The sequence below is a fragment of the Pecten maximus genome, chromosome 11, assembly GCF_902652985.1.
Source record: "Pecten maximus chromosome 11, xPecMax1.1, whole genome shotgun sequence".
Classification (NCBI taxonomy): Eukaryota; Metazoa; Mollusca; class Bivalvia; order Pectinida; family Pectinidae; genus Pecten; species Pecten maximus.
The window spans coordinates 24088351-24107912 of record NC_047025.1 but is presented as its reverse complement, the minus strand read 5'-3'; the positions used below and the strand labels follow the sequence as shown (position 1 = coordinate 24107912).

Sequence of the window (19562 nt, the reverse complement as noted above, 5' to 3'; positions counted from 1 at the left end):
CAGTTTGTGTACTGTTTTATTCAGTTTGTGTACTGTTTTATTCAGTGTGTGTATTATTTTATTCAGTGTGTGAACTGTTTTATTCAGTTTGTGTACTGTTTTATTAATTTATGAACTGTTTTATTCAGTGTGTGAACTGTTTTTCAGTTTGTGTATTATTTATTCAGTTTCTGTACTGTTTTATTCAGTGTGTGTATTGTTTTATTCAGTGTGTATTATTTTATTCAGTGTGTGTACTGTTTTATTCAGTGTGTGTATTATTTTATTCAGTGTGTGAACTGTGTTATTCAGTGTGTGAACTGTTTTTATTCAGTGTGTGTATTGTTTTATTCAGTGTGTGTACTGTTTTATTCAGTGTGTGTACTGTTTTATTCAGTGTGCGTACTGTTGTATTCAGTATGTGAACTGTTTTATTCAGTGTGTGTATTATTTTATTCAGTATGTGAACTGTTTTATTCAGTGTGTGTATTATTTTATTCAGTGTGTGTATTATTTTATTCAGTGTGTGTATTATTTTATTCAGTGTGTGTACTGTTTTATTCAGTGTGTGTATTATTTATTCAGCTTTGTGTACTGTTTTATTCAGTGTGTGTATCTGTTTTATTCAGTGTGTGTATTATTTTATTCAGTATGTGAACTGTTTTATTCAGTGTGTGAACTGTTTTATTCAGTGTGTGTACTGTCTTATTCAGTGTGTGAACTGTTGTATTCAGTATGTGAACTGTTTTATTCAGTGTGTGTATTATCTTATTCAGTGTGTGTACTGTTTTATTCAGTGATTGTACTGTTTTATTCAGTGTTCGTACTGTTTTATTCAGTGTGTGAACTGTTTTATTCAGTTTGTGTATTATTTTATTCAATGTGTCTATTATTTTATTCAGTTTGTGTACTATTTATTCAGTTTGTGTACTATTTTCTTCAGTTTGTGTACTGTTTTATTCATTATGTGAACTGTTTTATTCAGTGTGAACTGTTTTATTCTGTTGGTGTATTATTTTATTCAATGTGTCGATTATTTTATTTAGTTTGTGTATTATTTTATTCAGTTTCTGTACTGTTTTATTCAGTGTGTGAACTGTTTTATTCAGTGTTTGTACTGTTTTATTCAGTGAGGTATATTATTTTATTCAGTGTTAGTACTGTTTTATTCAGTGTTTGTACTGTTTTATTCAGTGTGTGTACTGTTTTATTCAGTGTTTGTACTGTTTTATTCAGTGTGTGTACTGTTTTATTCAGTGTGCGTACTGTTGTATTCAGTATGTGAACTGGTTTATTCAGTGTGTGAACTGTTTTATTCAGTTTGTGTACTGTTTTATTCATTGTGTGAACTGTTTTATTCAGTTTCTGTACTGTTTTATTCAGTGTGTGAACTGTTTTATTCAGTGTGTGAACTGTTTTATTCAGTGTGGGAACTGTTTTATTCAGTGTGTGAACTGGTTTATTCAGTGTGTGAACTGTTTTATTCAGTGTGTGAACTGGTTTATTCAGTATGTGAACTGTTTTATTCAGTGTGTGAACTGTTGTATTCAGTTTGTGAACCATTTTATTCAGCTTGTGTATTATTTTATTCAGTTTGTGTACTGTTTTATTCAGCTTGTGTACTGTTTTTTCCGTGTGTGAACTATTTATTCAGTTTGTGAACTGTTTTATTCAGTGTGTGAACTGTTTTATTCAGCTTGTGAACTTTTTAATTTAGTTTGTGTACTGTTTTTTTCAGTTTGTGTATTGTTTTAGTCAGTTTGTGTATTATTTTGTTCAGTTTGCGTACTGTTTTATTCAGTTAATGACTGTTTTATTCAGTGTGTGAACTGTTTTATTCAGTTTGTGAACTGTTTTATTCAGTTTGTGAACTGTTTGTACTGTTTCATTCAGTGTGTGTACCGTTTTAAATAAATTGTGTTCGGTGCTGAAAAGTTTTTGTACTGAAAAATTCCTACATCATTATAATGCCATCAGCGAGATGGTTTCTTCACAGCAATATTTTCTACATCGTAAAAGCCAGAACTATATGATAAGCATTTATACCCCAAAAATGTGTATTTTCACAACGAATGGTATAGAAAGGTTAGGTGGAACTATCTTTATCATTTTCTTTGAACTGCGTTTTAGTGCTTAGTATTTGTGTGTCTTTTGCTCAAATAGTAGAAAAAATATTAAAAGCTTTGAAAGATGATCAAAATCCATGAGTGATGAAAATATTAGTGTCCTGTTCAATTGTATTCCAAACAATACGTTTTGAAATATCGTAGTCAGAATATTAAGCATCTTTTAAATCGTGTGATATTGATTTGTTAGCAATTTGAATCTCTGCTTAATTGGTTTATAAAAAGTGTACTTTTTTCAGACTATCGGCCATACCATCTATATAGAAAATTTCTAGAGGATGAGAGTCTGTTTGGCACCGTCAATTCTGGTATGTACCAAATAATTCGTGTTACGTTGTAAATCTGTAAATCATATAGATTGATGAGAATATCTATTGTATAGTTTCATGGAACTAATAGTTTGCTGTTCTTCCAGTGTTAATCTTAATTAGTTGGCTGGAACTGATTATCTGGCAACACCGCCTTGTGAACATTTTTTTTAAAATCATTTGTATAATATTATTGGTACGGTGCGGTTATTTCATGACAGTGAATAATTCTTTTCAAAAACTTGTAGAGATGTTTCAGTTGCTCAATAAAAAATAAACCGTTGATACCATATCCTATGACCTATATCATGCTATAAAAAACTTATTTGTTGTTTGTTTTGTATGTCAATCGCCAAAATGCGTTGTATGTCCTCGGTCAAAACTGTCTTTGGTTGACCAAACGAAGTATCATAGTAATAACGAAATACTTAATACATTATGTAGTTGCGCCTATGAAACGATTTTTCATATTTACCACTGTAACTTTAAAGATGAGGAGGAGGAAGATGCAGATGAAGAGGAGGTCAAAGGCGAGATCCATGTTGAAAATATCGATCTGCTGAATGAAAAAAATTGGCGCCAACCACCATACAGATGATTACAAATGCATACGAAAGAGGGTTGTGGAGGGGAAAGAAGAGCCAGCTGCCCTTGTAGTAAGACGTGGACAGGTCTTCCTCATCATGATGACATTTGACCGGGACTTTGATGCAAAAAAACATGACCTCCAGCTGCAGTTCAAAACTGGTAAAATTTCAATATTGTTATAATGTTCATTAGATCACAGTTACATATCGTATATAATATTTACATTTTGGAAGGTCCATAGATAAAAAACATACAAAAACCTGGCTTTGTATCAGAACAAATGAATCAATCAAAACAACCTATTTTACAATCGGAAACAGTTGGTGTCTTCGTATGTAATAATTTCAGGTATTAATCTATTTTCAATAAGGATTGGACCCATCCGCGCTACGAGGTACCGACGTCACTATCAATATTGACGAAGAAGGGAACAAGTTTGACAACAGCAATAAGTGGCAGGCCAGAGTAACCTCCGAGATGCCAGCTAAGACATTAAAGGTGGAGATATTCCCTCCGTCGAATTGCATCATCGGGGAGTGGGATCTGCATGTATATACAATCTCCAAAGACAAACGGGGAGAAAAAAAGAAACTTCACTATAAACACGACCAGGACATCTTCATCATATTCAACGCCTGGTGCAAAGGTAGGCATTTTATAACATTTGAGTTATTTTCAGCTAAAGAACCGCAGTGCTGAATACAAAACACTATATACAATAACGGTTTTGTCAGAGTTTTCAAAGAATACTGGATACAAATCGTCTTATCAGGGATGTGAGAATTCTTTTACGAAGCGCATTTCGTGGGCATCTTTGACTTATGCATGCAGCGCATTCGTAAAAGTTACCAAGCAGTATTAACTAGTGAAATATGTTTCTTCGCTTTATTCTGATAGTTTGATTCATGAAGACCTACAGAATATTCCAAAGACACAAACGTGAATAAACACACTTTATACTTTTATAACAAACACAGTAAAGGTTAAGTTTCGGTTATAATTTCATGATATACCTACTTCATATATTTATCACTCGTTATTGTTGCAACGGGAAAGAAGAAAACTAAAAATGAAAATGGAACAGTGAGTAAAATGAATACATTTTCACTGTAAGGATAATTATATATACTTTTGCTGATCTTTGAGCTCATGTGCATTTTTTAATACTTTGTATGAAATGCGTATGGCAAAACATGTTTGCCTATCTAAATTGATCCGCAGGATTAGGGTTAATCAACAAAACGCTTTATCTCCCATTAATATGTATACAATTTTGAAAGGTTACAAGTTTTTAATTTTTTTTTTTTTAAATCATTTTATAATCAAACACTTCAGTATTTCATGATAAACTAAATTGTTCAAACCCGTAAAATAGCATTTTGTTTAGAATTTATTAAACCCGTTCAATCAAGAGTACATTGTAACGACATAATCTATTAAATGCCACAGAGGATGAAGTATATTTCCCGGAAGACCCCAATTTCAGCACTGATGTTGACCCAAGAGATGAGTACGTTTTGAACCCTTCGGGAGCAGTATACCGGACAAAATTGAGGCCCAAAGCCTGGATATTTGGACAAGTGAGTTGGAGTGATACATTATTTTACCCGATATTGTTTAGGTATCGTCGGGGATAAATCGCAAAATAACGCGAGAGGTATACGTTATAACGCATTATGTTTCCAAAATATTACTTAATTGTACCGAGTGATGATATATGATATTTGTCTATATGCTAAATTGTATGGGTTAATAACAGGGAGACTTGTACATGTCGAGGTTATCTAATTGCGAACAGAAATGCTAGGATATTTTGTCTTATACATATCTCACAGCCAATAAAATCATAATGTTATCCTCCACTGGTGTTGATAGTTCTTTATCAACCTACCTCGACACTAGACGAAACATATAAAAATTAACCCCTGAAATATGCAGAAACGCGACAAATACATTTACCCTATATAAAGTATATAGTATTAACCTTCACTGTTTACTGTCAAAACGTTAACATGTCGTCTATAGACTTCTACTTGTATGGGAAACATGCGTCCTTGATACTAGTAAGCGGCCGACAGCGTTGTATCACGAATGTATTTGGGTTTTGTTGACATACACACAGACCATATATGGGAATACACATACTTACGGACAATACTAAATAGACAGGACACTGACAGTATACTTTGGAGCACAATCACGTGTACTTTGACATACGGATGTAATATGTGTACAATTCGCATCCATGTATGTAAATACATTGCAATCCAGGTATTCATATCATCTAATAGACGACTTCCACAATGATCACGTCAGAATATTGGGCCGACTATCACTGCGCCATTGAAACGTTCTTTTTTTAAGAACGCCGATTTGCCGCAGCGGTATAAGCTGCGGGTATTTTTGGCCAGGCGATTGGGTGCCGTAGATCGTGAGTTTGAGGTCCGGTCAGGGCACGAGTCATAAAGTTGTCTTTCTTCGTCAGTTGTGTTACTATGTTATATATCAAATATTTAGCACAATGTATCATATGCACTATGTGTTGGTAATCCGAGGATAGAGATTTGAATTTCCTGTCGTAGTTCTCTGTAACACATTCTAAGTAATCGTGCATCAATCAAGACCCCGTTCTGATATATGCTACAGCCTGTGGAATTGTTTCTGTTATGCATAATTGACCAGTCATAGCAGTAAACATATGTATGACACAACTGTAAATATTGGCTTTGTGCTTGTGTTTTGTACATCTTCTGCACACCCCTGCTACTCATTATCAAAGTGTCAATTGAGTTACATTTGTTTGCACTGGAATGGTATTGGCGTCATATGATATGCAACATAATCCAAATAAATGCTGAAGGAATTATATCATCTAAATATCATGATAAAATGGTGTTAGAGGATTCAAATGTCAATTGAAAGATCCATATTATTACTCTGATAATTTATCTGTAGTCTACATGATTTGAATCTAGTTTTACCTGGAATTAAAAAAGAAAAAAGAAAAAAAAAGAGAGAAAAAAATGTCTGCCGCAATGGTAGAATATATTATGAATAAATTATAAGATCTTTGCACATCAGGGGCCATAAGCCGTGCACTTTTCATTCGGTAAAGCGATGTCACAAGCGTACAGTTATCATTAATTTAATGCTGTAAATATATCGTGACGTTAAATAAAATGACGTACATATCGCTATACTATCTCGGAAAGGAAAATTCATATTTTATTAGGGTTTTATATGAGAAATATTGTACGGCTCAGCTATTATCTCGATTAACAAAATAAATACGATAAAACACTCTTTTTCGTTTAATATTTGCAAAAAACACACGTTATAAGCCGTTCAATGGATCTTATATTATATGAACACTCCTATTTCATTTGAAGAATTTTGTGGTAAGTGTCTTTTTACCCTGTTCTGTTTTTTTTCCTTTTTTTTTAGTTTGACAACGACATTCTTCAAATCAGCCTGAGATTGGTTACCAGATATTTTGATGGAGTTGTCGACAATAAAATGGGAAGTGCTGCATATGTTTCGAGGGCCATATCTTCAATGGTAATGTACTCATAATCATGCTGAAGACATGATTAAAAATCAAATATTGAAATAACGATATTCAAAATCCACTCGAAAATCACTAAAAAAAACAATGTACATCGATGATTCTGTAAAATAAAATTGGTAATGAAGATAAACTACTACAACAAGTAGGAGAATAATTCATGGATTCATGGATTCTGGAAAATAAGAGACGGAATTTTTTTTTTAAATTGACTTATAATTATTCTGATCTAATGATCTATTCAATCCAAGATACAATCCTAATTGCAAAAATGGATGCGCATTCCCCATATCTTAATACGTTATGTCCTTTGAAGGTGAACTTCAACGACAAAGGCGGTGTTCTCTATGGTCGGTGGGACGGGTTGTATGCCGATGGAGATTCCCCGTCTTCTTGGTCAGAAACGCCGAAGATCTTGCGACAGTATCGGGACGAAGGACCGGTTAAATACGGCCAATGCTGGGTATTTTCTGCCATCACAGTTACGGGTAATTAACCATGATTTTTGATAATCATAGTTAACTTACAGGATTCATTTTCAAATTTTAAAGTCTAGTATTCTTGGCTAGCTTTACTTTCAGCAACAATACGAAAACTTACCAAAGAAATGTTGAAAATTTAGCTCATCTTAAATAGTATTCAGAATGTCAATATCACCCGAACATATAACAATATATCAATTTTAGACCACATATGGTGTTATCGCCTGTGTCTATGTTTTCCCTATCTAGTCTCAGATTTCTAACCGTATACATTCGGTCCGTTATGGAATTGCTATGTGACCATATAACCAATAGAATATTTTATTGAATTGAATGGTATAAAAGAGATATGTGTTTAAGAAAGGTTTCGAATGAGAAGAAAATTCAATATCCATTCGAACTTTCAAACGCATTTCAGAAACAAGAATAGAACATTCATAAAATCGTTGTGGTTCTTATTAAAAGAATTCGCAGATAACTATTTCAAAGAAATATTTTATGAAATATGTGTTAATTACCTGGTCTAACACCACTGTTAAACAGTCTGTAGGGCTCTTGGGATTCCCTGCAGAAGTGTCACCAATTACTCGTCCGCCCATGATGTTGACGGTACCTGTGAGATAGAAAGAGTCATGGCGGATAACGGCTACGATTACGAGACTAAGGAAGGAGACAGTGTTTGGTAAGTAGATAATGTATATTTTCATGCAGAAATCCGTGTGCTGCGTGCTGGTAAAACTTGTAAACGAGCAACTTAGTCTATCATTTTACCCATGAGCCTATAGTTAGACGAGAACTATGTATTTTAAAATAAAACAAAATTAAGTGCAACTGAACGTGGGAGAAATAATATTAGATACACACAAATCTTCGCTGTTCTTAATTAAAGGAAACAACACCGTCTTGACCAATACTTACAATAGGTAACAGAAGGTATCAGGATCTAGTTCAAATATATTCAAAACTAAATAAAGAAATAAAGAAATATTAAACAAATTAAATAAAACAAAAAAAGATGATTGATGGAAATAGTCGTGTAAGAATCCAATATGACATACAAGTAAAAACATTATAAGTTTTCGTCAGATTACATATAACGTAAATGGAAACTTTACCTATATTACAACGATTGTGGAACAAGTTGTATCAACTTATATTAATAACGCTTATTGGCCCGGGTGGAAGCGCGCGAGGAGTCTTACTGTGGGAGGAAACCGGAGTACCCGGGGAAACCCCATGTGGTCGGGCAGGTGACCCCATATCTTTTCACGTCCGATCAGGGAATCGAACCCCGGTCGCCTAGGTGAAAGGCAAGTGTGTTACCACTGTGCCACCCGACTACCCGACCACCCATATGATGTTAGTTTGACTTTTGAAGTAGAGATACATAAAGAGCTGAGATATTCGGATGTTCATTTTTCGTTGTTTTAATTAAAAATTTAGGAACTTTCATGTCTGGAATGAAGCATGGATGAAAAGAAATGACTTCGAAAAAAGAATCTTTGATGGATGGCAAATCGTGGACGCAACTCCACAGGAAAAAAGCGAAGGTATGTCCTGAAGTATTTATCGACCAAATTATGTATAATAATGATATATCAATAATCCACTTTCCCCCATAAAAAGAAATATCGTGATTGCTTAAGACAAGAAACTGTAAATGAGAAGACCATAATAATTACATGAGCATGTTATAATATAATGACGTAAACATAATATGAAATAATTACACGAGGGCCATCAAACACTCTATCGAGGAAACTATGTAATCATGATTTCTTTTCTTCTTCTTTTTTCCTTCTTTTTTTAAAATTAATTTTCTTATGGAGTTTCCCCCTTCATTTGTTCCCGTTAATGCCACTGCAGAATAATACTTGTACATATAACTTTATGCTTATACTATTTGGAAAGACCTTACATTAGCTCAGCCTGATAGTTAATCCATTTTTCGTACTAAAAGTCAATACAATTTTGTTGAAATGAAACTATCAATTATTGACATTCGAAACCAATCGAATAAATCATGAAAATTATAATGTAATAATGCATTTCTTAGATTTGCTCTTAAATGATCCTTCTCTCTGGTCATGCAGGTTTGTTCCAGTGCGGACCATGTCCTCTTCGCGCGGTGTTCATGGGTCTTACCTACCTACCAATCGACGCTGGATTTGTATACGCCGAGGTCAACAGCGATATCGTGTATTACCAAAAGAAAGGCTACAATGCATACAAGAGGGTAAAGACGGTAAAAGACGAGTGAGTATGGAATGATCAAGTAAAAAAGAAGATAATTCCCTCAGCCATATGAACAGTATAGATCTTCAGACATTCATTATCCATAAAGCTGTTTGTATCTGCGTCTTATCCCTATGTAGCGAGAACAGAAACCATTCAGTCGTCAGATTATAAAACGTTTTACCATTTCGTACATATACGCAAACGATAGGACACATGGACAATTGTCAAAATAGCTCTCTTTTTGTTAATATGACAAAGTATTTGCTACTGTGGACATCTGTTTTCATAAACAACAAAACAAATATCATCTTTTATTATTAACGATGGTTTGATTATCAGCTTGTCAGCCATATCGTATAATTCGTTGTTACATGCGAAGGCCATCTCAGTAATAAAGTATGATGCGTGTTGAAACGTATACATGTATGCATGATTCCTGTTAAATAATAGCATATCATTGTATATCACTTTATCGTTATAATTAAACAATACTTGTGAGGATTTATTGAAATGAAATATGGTCATTATGTAGACCAAAATCTTCTTCTATTATATTTTTTAAATTATTTATCAAAACCATATTTTACAGTGTTGGTAAGAATATAAGCACCAAAAAACCAGACGGGGATTCTCTATCAAACATAGGTTCCCAGAGATGGATGCAGAGGCTAGATGTCACCAAACTCTACAAACACGATGAAGGTGAGCTAAGTCTGATTCTTTTTTGTTGTCAATCCAAAGAAAATGTAAAATCAATTTATCATTGATAGTATTATGTGCTATTGAAATAAAGATCATAGTTTTTCAAATTGTGTTTGAAAACATTTTTTTGGTGAAATATAGAATCATTAATCATATGATAAAAATGTCATTTTACCTACAAAATGGATGCAAAAAAACACAGCACTGATCAAGCCAACCTTTCGCGCCTGGGGACATAAGTTAGGTGGTGGTCAATAGCGTCAATGGCCAGATGAAGCAATGGAAACTATATGACAAAATTGTTCCGAATACGTTGATCCCTTATATTGGTGACTTTGCTAGAATCATTTGCCCTCTGATCAACAAGTTTAAGGACCCTATGTAGGACGATGCTTACAAAATCGAGTGAAACACAGAGTAAAGGCATTTCTGGAACATAACAATTTGCTCAATAAGAGAACTGTTTTCACAAACTTGAGGCACATCACCTGATGGACGTCCAAACATTTTCCATGAATGACCTACAAAACATCACCATGGGCTTTTATTAACTCCAACAAGCTCCACGCTATACCAAGAAATACTTTCTTGAATATGGAAAGTACAAACTGCATGTCTACTAAAAAACAAATCTTTTAAAGATCAACAGTCTCGACATTCAAATAGCAAAGCACATTCTTTTGATTTGAGTATGACAACTCAGTTTCTGTAGATACTATCAAAGGTTGCAACTGCACATGAAAGGTAGGCTAAAGAGTTGTGCCCATATTGCCAGTGTATTAAGGCTTTTAGGGCTTGGGCGTTTCAAAGACAATTCATCCAGTGGAGTGACAATTCAACTGGTACTTTGTTTGATGCAGCTGATGTTCCAGCAACTGATTCTGATACAGATGACGAGGATAGAACTGTTCAACACATTACATGTAGATACCATGATGTCACTTATCAAATCACTATTTAAATTGCAAATTTTAGTTCGATTCTGTGAACACATTAAACAGTTTGTACATGAAACAGATTGTTAATTTAAATTCATTCATAAAGTTTTGAAAAACAGTATAATTAATACAACGCCGCTAGCAGCTTTGTTTTCACTATGCATCAGTGCAAAACAGATGAAACAATTAAAAAAAATTGCTGTGTGATACACTTCGTTGCTAAGTTAACAATTTTGATGATTTAGTAAATTGTATGCAATTTCATTGTTAGATAAAGTTATCCAAATTAGTGTGCTAATAATTATGTTTTGAATTCTATAAGCATTCAGTGAAACAAAATGTATCAAGCATGATAGAAATGATCGCTCACGATTACAAGCCATGGAATATAATTTGTATGATGTAGAAGGGGCCAAATTTGACCAAAGCCATACATAGTCCGTTCAACATTTCGTACATTACACATTGATTAACGGTATTAGCCAAAAACTGTCAATTATGTAAAATATTAGATAGTGCATCAGTCTGTCTTACATGTTAGATAATACATGAAGGTAGTTTGATGCTTATATCTTACATAACACCCTTCTATGTGTAAATATTGGACAGTTTCAACCATGAAGGCTATTCATACAATAAAGGACAGTTTTGTCTTGTGGATATGCAATCATTTAATTACGCCCACAATTTTAGTTCAGACATTCAGCATTGAAAAGGTTGCTTTTCTTTGTTTTCTTAGGCACTCCTGAAGAGAGGATTGCTGCGGCGAGAGCAAGAAGATTTGCTGGCAACGTAGTGGAAGAAGTGCTTCAGGTACGGCATTTCTCAAAAATCTCTATTACAAAGAATTTTAATGGAAGCGTGTTGGTGAAACAATTTCCTTAGAACATATAAATAGGCGAATACCAACATAACTCTGCGTCTAAAAAGGGAAAAAAAGCATATCCTTCATCATCAACAGTTTGTTGCATCCGTAATCTTATGTATGACTTTAAAGCGTATCAAAACGCATCAAGAGTGGTATAACTGTTATTCTGCTATTGACATTTTGTTGGAAGCAGGGGTATAGTATAATTACTTTAAATTATGGTTTTTGAATTTTTATGGAGTTAGTATTTTTCATTTGTCCCATTCAGACCCGGTTCGTCGATGTTTAATGTCCCAAACATCTTTCAATAATCTGTATACAGATATTCTATCTTATTTTCAAAAAAGCTCGTTTAGATCTTTGACGCATTACAAGGCCAACTATACATAAAATGTAAAAAGAAAATTTCCGTTTGCTAGGAAGTCACCATTACCATTACACAGAAGAAGGAAGAAACTTATCTTGGCGAACCCATCGAGTTTGTTACTCTTGTGAAAAACACGAGCGACGACAAAAAAAGGAGAATGAAAATTTCCAGCCTGACATTCAGGCTCAGTTCCATTGACTACACAGGGCACAAACGAGTACCGATTAAGAGCGGTGAGCACAAGGACTTCTTCCTGAACCCCGACGAAGGTAATGCAAATTTTAAGATGTAGCAATGCTTCAAAATATGTCAGGCACATTTTAGACATACCTGCTCTAGCTCATTAACTAGGATATTTTGATATATATATATATATATATATATATATAGAATACAGTTAAAATGTCCATGTGACGGTAAATAATAATAAAATAAAAAGCCAAACACAGATCTGCTGTCTCCCTAGTACTTTCGCGGCTACATCGTGCCGCTCTTCAGGGGATTATGAATTTTATTCGGTACATCATTTTATGACGTCATAGTTTGATGACGTCATAATAGTAGGGTACATAATTTATAAAACACTTATTTGTCCAGTTTACAAGGGTTGAGACCAACTATATGATACGGTTTAAACAAACCAATCCATTAAAAACTTGATTGGAGCAATTACATCGTATAGATATGTACAACAAATCTATAGATACGTACTCCGTACTAAAATTAAAACCGGTCATGGTATACAAAGTTTTGCCGTATAGTACATGTAAAATAGATGCGGTAACTTGGAATAATGTAAACTCTCAATAGTAAATTGCGTTAGTAAACACTATCAAACATAAGTTTCATATTTGTACATAAAAACAGTACATACAAAATGTGCAAGATAATATACATGTATACATGTACATGTACATGCGGTAAGTTACTGAGAAATCTATTGTATACATAATTTATTTTGTCCTATCACGTTCAGAATTTAACATTGGCTTCATTAGCTGTATGAAAAACATTTCTTTATTCTCTCTTTGTAATACATCAGAGTTGGACATTTGGTAAATTGGCAAAACAAAAAAATTTCACAGCACAGATATGACAGTGTTCGTTAACAGTCAAATATCGCAAGTGTTCCGTTCTTGTTTGCTGGCGGTGTAAGGTTATACGTTTTCGTAATTCCATGCCAGTCTGACCAATATAAAAATCTGAACATTTACTGCATATTAGAGCATATATAACATTTTTTGAAGTACAATTCATATCCGTTTTAATTTTGAATTAAAACCATTTTTGAATGTATAACTTTGACAGTCTATAATAATATCGCATGTTTTACATCGCTTTTGCATACATTTTGTGACAGATGTTTCTCTTACTTCAGAATCAAATTTTGAAGCACATAAGATACGTTTAAGATTTTTTGGTTGACGTTTACAATTTATGATTTTCTTTTTATTGAGTATAGATTTCATTCTTTCGCTGTTTTTCAAAATCCTCGCTACCTCTAACAATAGGAAATATATTATAATTGCTTGGGTTGTATGTACTTACAAAAGGAATACTATTACAGGAACCTAGTTTCTCCTGTGTGCGTAACTGAATTGGTCCCTCTTTCTTAGCTCTTGCTATCCCGTGGTATATATATATACTGTATTTGAATTGCGTATTTTGATGAAGCTAGCAAAATAAATATGCGTTCTCTTCAATGTTCCCACTTACTGATTAGCTAGTACAGGAATGTAAATGTAAACACAAATGTAAACTTATTGTTTATGAAGAAAAAAATATATAAGATACACCATTAAAAATATCAAAACATGTACCTTATTAAAGAAGATAGTTGAAAGCAAGTTTGAAATTTATATAAACAAATATATATCAATATACATGTACTAGAAATATCAAAAGCTCTGTGTCCGATATTTTATATAAAAATAATAATATAAAAATGCGTTGATATGTAAAGCATGAACGCTTTCATTATATCTTCATACGCTTTTAATTGTTAGGCTTACATTATATGGTTACCTACTTAGTAACAAAGTATGACATCATCAATAATTCATTAATTTGACATTCTGGCGTCATATTAAAGGGAGATAATTATGTTGATATGCTTGTGTACTCCCCAAAACCCATGGAAATGGCTCTAATATGGGTGTTAAGGTACATTATGTCCAGAAAGACTTTCTATTGTTTGTGTTTTTTGTTTCTTCAACTGCATACTGAACGCAGTATATTTGTACTCCAATCTGATTTTATTATAAGATATTGGTGGAAAATGCATATTTTCAGAGAAACCCTTTGACATGAAGTTTGCATGGGAAGATTACAATGGAAAGCGTCAGGATTCGTTTGACTTTAGTTTAACTGTGGTCGCCAATGTTGACAAATCTGGGAACTCCTTCCCAGAAAATAAAGTCGTCAGTCTCTTAAACCCTGCTGTCCTTGAAATAGAGGTAAGAGATTACTTTTGTCTTTTGATATTAATTCCTCTACAGTAACCTTATATCCCTTCCAAAAAAAGGACGTGTTTATACAATTTGTTTCCATAGTTACATTGAATCAAATTTGATATGAATGACTATAAAACAAACTTGCTGTATACTTTTTTGTTGTCACACAGCATCGGATTTTATGTTTTTTTATAGTTAAGGGAGAGAGTTTCACAGAAATTCTATCATTGTAGGCGGACACTCAATGCAAAGTCGGACAATCCATTGAAGTTAAAATATCGGTAACTAACCCCCTTCCAATTACTCTGACTGGCTGTATACTAAAGATTGCTGACGAAAAGTTCGACGACCACCCAGAAATAAAAGAAAGGTAAGCGGCCACACGAATGTTCCTATTGCAAGTTACTTGTGAAATTAACAGCTTGACTGTTCTATACAACATATGTGATCCACACGAGCTGATTATATTCTCCTGAATCATTCATTTTTTGAACTTTTTACCAGACATTCCAAATAGTTTAAAACATTACAGTGGGGAAAAAACACGATGCATACAAAGAATTCATTAAGTTATTCCTGGGAGATTTTGTCCGGTCAGCGAAATAAGACTTTTTCTTATCATGCATCCATAAGATGGCATTTAAGACAAAAATGATACGGGATATGTATATATAACCTGAAGCCTTTCGTCACATCTTGGGAATACTTCAGACTGTTTAATCAATGTTAGAACAAATAGATAATAGGCAATGTCAAGTTTAAGGCAAAGAGCATTGTCATCTTATCTAAACACGGTAGCGATGATGGGGGTATTTTATATATAACAAGCGATGGATGTTACACAGTAACACAAGCGATGGATATTATATAAATACAGACTTGGTTGAGGGCAATCCTCGGTTTTACGAACCTGACCTGGACAATATTAACTTCGGCCTCAGTTATATTGACCAGGTAAGGTCCATAAAACCGTTCTACTGATTTGTCGGATTTTTTTTTCTATCGGTGAATGATGTTGAGCGTATATCTATATATCGTTCGTTTCAGACCTTTATAATTACAGCCTGAACCTTGACAACGCTATCTTTATAGTCTTTACCATAAATATTGTCAACGCAAGTAGTGACATTCGTCAAATGTATGAATTTCCACATAGAATTCTATATATGACTATACCACATACATATCACTGTGCCACATTCAACGTTTAATTAGCACAGTGGTCGTCAGCCCGATAACCTGAACAGATCATAGTGATAAATAAACCCCAAATAAATATAATCATGTTTGTGATGTGGACAGAATTTATGAATCATTATTCAGCGTCAAATTAAGTGATTACAATCAAGTTTACTATTTTTGCACACCCACATACATTCATATGGTTTAAGGGCATTTTTATTGACTTAGATAATTCTTTTATCAGCCAATAACGTAAGGATGACGTCACCGTTGGTATCGTCGCTTTTGACTTGCTGATACAGCTCGTAATAATTTCTGAGGGAAAAGAGTTCCCCAATAAAATTGGATTTCCACAAGGATTGTGTATAGTCAATTAAATTAAACTAATTATTCCAAGGTATTTTTATACTATAGAGAAATAATAAAACAAAACCCCGGAGTGTACTCTAAATAAACCGCGAATCCAGAATGTACTCTCATTATAGATATCTTATTAAGAGCACACACTGTTTTTGTGTTACATGTCAATTCATTGGAATATATTTAATCTCATCCTTAAATTACACATACATTAATGTTATACATCAGTCACATTTCTATATTAACATTTCCGTCAATGTGTAAAATTTGCAACAGTAGCTGATTACGAGGAATTCAGGCGTTAAAGTGGTATGACAAGGTTAGGAAATAATGAACCGATTGTCATGAAAATTGACAAAAGTGATCTTTGCGGCATCATTTCTTTGTTGCAAATATAACTATGCTTTTCCATGCGAATTCCATCAATATATAGACTTTTTGTAGAAAACATGCAATAAACAATAAAAAAGTAGATATTTCAAAATATGGATAAACAGATGCTCCAACTGTCGGCAAAGTTTAGAAATTACAGAAAGAAACCTATTTTAGTTGATAAATTTTATATGACGATTGTCATCTTTTGGAGCATTTCTATTCCAACAAAATATTGAATTCGGAAAATAAATTCAATAAACCTATTTGGTCAAGAATAAAAACACAGCCTTTCTTTCCCCTATCATTACCTTGTCGTCACGGTACTCAGGCGTAGGTCTAACGTTCGACTGGATAATCTGTTATCTCGGAAGGTAGCATTTTATGAGTGTTTCATATCACATTGATATATTTTGGCATTATTTACATGGCACGTATCTACCGTGATGCGGAAGAAGCGTTCCGCTCTCTTAGTCATTTGACTTTGTTTTCGATAATCTTATGGTGAATTGATATAACTGTTTTTTCTACTCTTGCTTTTCCAGCGATCTCAAACAGAACGAAACATTAAGGAGAAGTTTCAAGCTGACGGCCAATCGAAAGGGAAAAGGATTGATCATTGTTACCCTTGACACAAAAGAGCTTCCAGACATCATGGAATTTAAGGACGTCATGATCATGTAATGAATTCTGTCCATACGTGACCGTCCCTAGTGATGCCTAGTATCTAGCGGTATATATGACAATTCAAAACAAAACAAACCATTTCGCTATTTCAGTGTCAATGACTTTGTCGGCACTCCTAAGAGTAGATATAGTCTATTTGCATATATATCCTTTAAGAATTTCTAGGAATTTCCATATTGAATTGTGCCATATTTTCAAAAGAGGACTTTCGAATTGTTATCTCAGGTTTTATATACCAATGCTGCACATGTATCATGACGATAAAAATGTCACGAATTACAATAAAAAAAATCTCGGATTTAGACCTTAATGATTAAGTTGAACATATTATATAATGGACATCTGTATGGTAAATTGCGTTTTGACCATAACAAGTGTTCTAAAAAGATGGGTTATATGATGTTTGCACATTTAGCGAGCCTCTCTCAAATTATTATGTCTAATGCCATATTCACATACATATTAAACTGCTTTCCCAATTCTAATATATTTTGTCATTATATGAATATTATTTTGAAAATTAAACAAAACCGAAGTTTTTCTACAGTGAATGTAATAGCAAGAACAAGCAGTTTGAAGAAACCTAACATAAGCAGTCTTGTATTTGAATAAGTATGTATAGAAGTATTTAGCATATCTGGTCTTTCATAAAATACAAGAATACATTATAAATTTGATAATCTTAATAAGTATTCCATGTTTATAACAACAATGTAGAAAAAGTGAAATCGGAAGGATTTAAATCATGTATTCATACGCACTGATCAGTGTTAATCTGGTCAAATTCATGAGCAAATGAAACAGATTAAGTTTGGTAGTTTCATTGAGTCCAACTTGAGTAGAAATTGAAATATACATGTATATTGTTATTCTTTCATATTATCTTTTACATTTATACATTTATAAAAGACCTTATTTAGGTTATACTATCACGGATTATCTACATGGCTCACATGATTGGTTGTAAATATTTTCTTATGCATTCAAACTGGGAGAGAAAAAGTTATCTGTCCTGATTTCTCCAGGGGAGTGGATACACAATACACTCGATTTTGGACAGGAAATGGAAAATCTCTTTTTCTTTCAACATCATAACAAGAATGCTTTATATACATACATTATAGAAGATATTATGTCAGTATACTCAAATTCTTTTGATATTAATATTTATTGATCAATTATTATCTCTGTAAATGTTTATATTTAAGCAATACGCATTATAATGTGTAGTATATTAATATGTCTTGACAAATAACCGGTGTTCTTTAGATGCTTGTGCTTTCCTTTTCTTTCTTTAATAAAGTTATTCAGACACATTAAATGCTTGTGTTTATTTTGGGGTTCCATAAGTATGCAAAGCCCAATAGTTACTTATGATGCATGTGTGAAGAATTGTGGGAAAGGCCAGTTTACATATCAGCTGATAGATTTCACAACATAGAAATGTATATAATCAACTATCAATTAAAACAACAAGAGTCCCAGGGGGCCTGCATCGCTCACCTGGATATTTCAGTAAGTATGGCAAAATAATCTGATTTAAGTTAAATTTCAAATATGTCCCTACTTTGAACTGACTCGCCAAACAATGGTTCAAACTAAAGTTTGACTAAATCGTGTAATTCCCTTCTTGGGCCCCCTTTCTCACGCCCCAAGAGTGTCATATCCTTCATTTATGCAACATACAACATTGCCAAATAATTCTCAAAACCAAATTTCATCCAAAATCCATTTAGTTTTTCAGGACTAGTAGCGTTTTTGAAAGATTTACCCTTGAGCCAGGTAAGCTTAAGTATTGTTAATAATAATATCATAACAACGTGCAATAACTCTTTAAGTTACAGTCAAATAATTTGAACTTGTTCAAGATCTTGCCGATATATGGCTGCATACAAAGTGTCCTCAAACTTGGTTGATATTTACTCGAGTTATCATGTTCACAAGGTCCAATAACGATATTAATATAAAGGGAAATAAAGTTATTGTCGAAACATTTCGATTTTCAAACTCGTCCGAGATGATCTTTTCGATATATGACTGCATACAAAGTTTCAACAAATTTGAGTTATCGTGTTTACAAGGTCCAATATCAGTATTTTTACAAAGGGCAATAACTCTGTAAGTTGCTGTCAAATAATTTCGATTTTCGAACACATTTGAGATCTTGTCGATATATGGCTGCATAAAAAGTTTCATCAAACTTGGTTGATATTTACTCGAGTTATCGCGTTCACAAGGTCCAATAATGGTATTATTACAAAGGAAATTAATTCTGTAAGTTACTGTTAAAACAAATTTTCGAACTCGAACTCGTCCCAGATCTTGCCGATATATGGCTGCATACGAA

General features: G+C 33.4%; 1 protein-coding gene across 1 annotated transcript in view; it reads left to right on the top strand.

The window, feature by feature from the left end:
- LOC117337357 (protein-glutamine gamma-glutamyltransferase K-like) overlaps window positions 1–17830 on the top strand; it is a 30227-nt gene extending 12397 nt beyond the window's left edge. Inside the window, exons 3-17 of the mRNA XM_033898316.1 lie at window positions 2345–2413; window positions 2905–3160; window positions 3372–3647; window positions 4451–4581; window positions 6446–6559; window positions 6883–7054; window positions 7592–7730; window positions 8492–8598; window positions 9142–9304; window positions 9876–9988; window positions 11666–11739; window positions 12214–12430; window positions 14454–14617; window positions 14848–14984; window positions 17074–17830. Coding sequence (XP_033754207.1) covers window positions 2977–3160; window positions 3372–3647; window positions 4451–4581; window positions 6446–6559; window positions 6883–7054; window positions 7592–7730; window positions 8492–8598; window positions 9142–9304; window positions 9876–9988; window positions 11666–11739; window positions 12214–12430; window positions 14454–14617; window positions 14848–14984; window positions 17074–17212 — 2130 coding nt within the window. The 5' untranslated portion in view covers window positions 2345–2413; window positions 2905–2976 and the 3' untranslated portion in view covers window positions 17213–17830. The remainder of the gene's footprint in view (window positions 1–2344; window positions 2414–2904; window positions 3161–3371; window positions 3648–4450; window positions 4582–6445; window positions 6560–6882; window positions 7055–7591; window positions 7731–8491; window positions 8599–9141; window positions 9305–9875; window positions 9989–11665; window positions 11740–12213; window positions 12431–14453; window positions 14618–14847; window positions 14985–17073) is intronic.
- Window positions 17831–19562: the final 1732 nt, after the last annotated feature.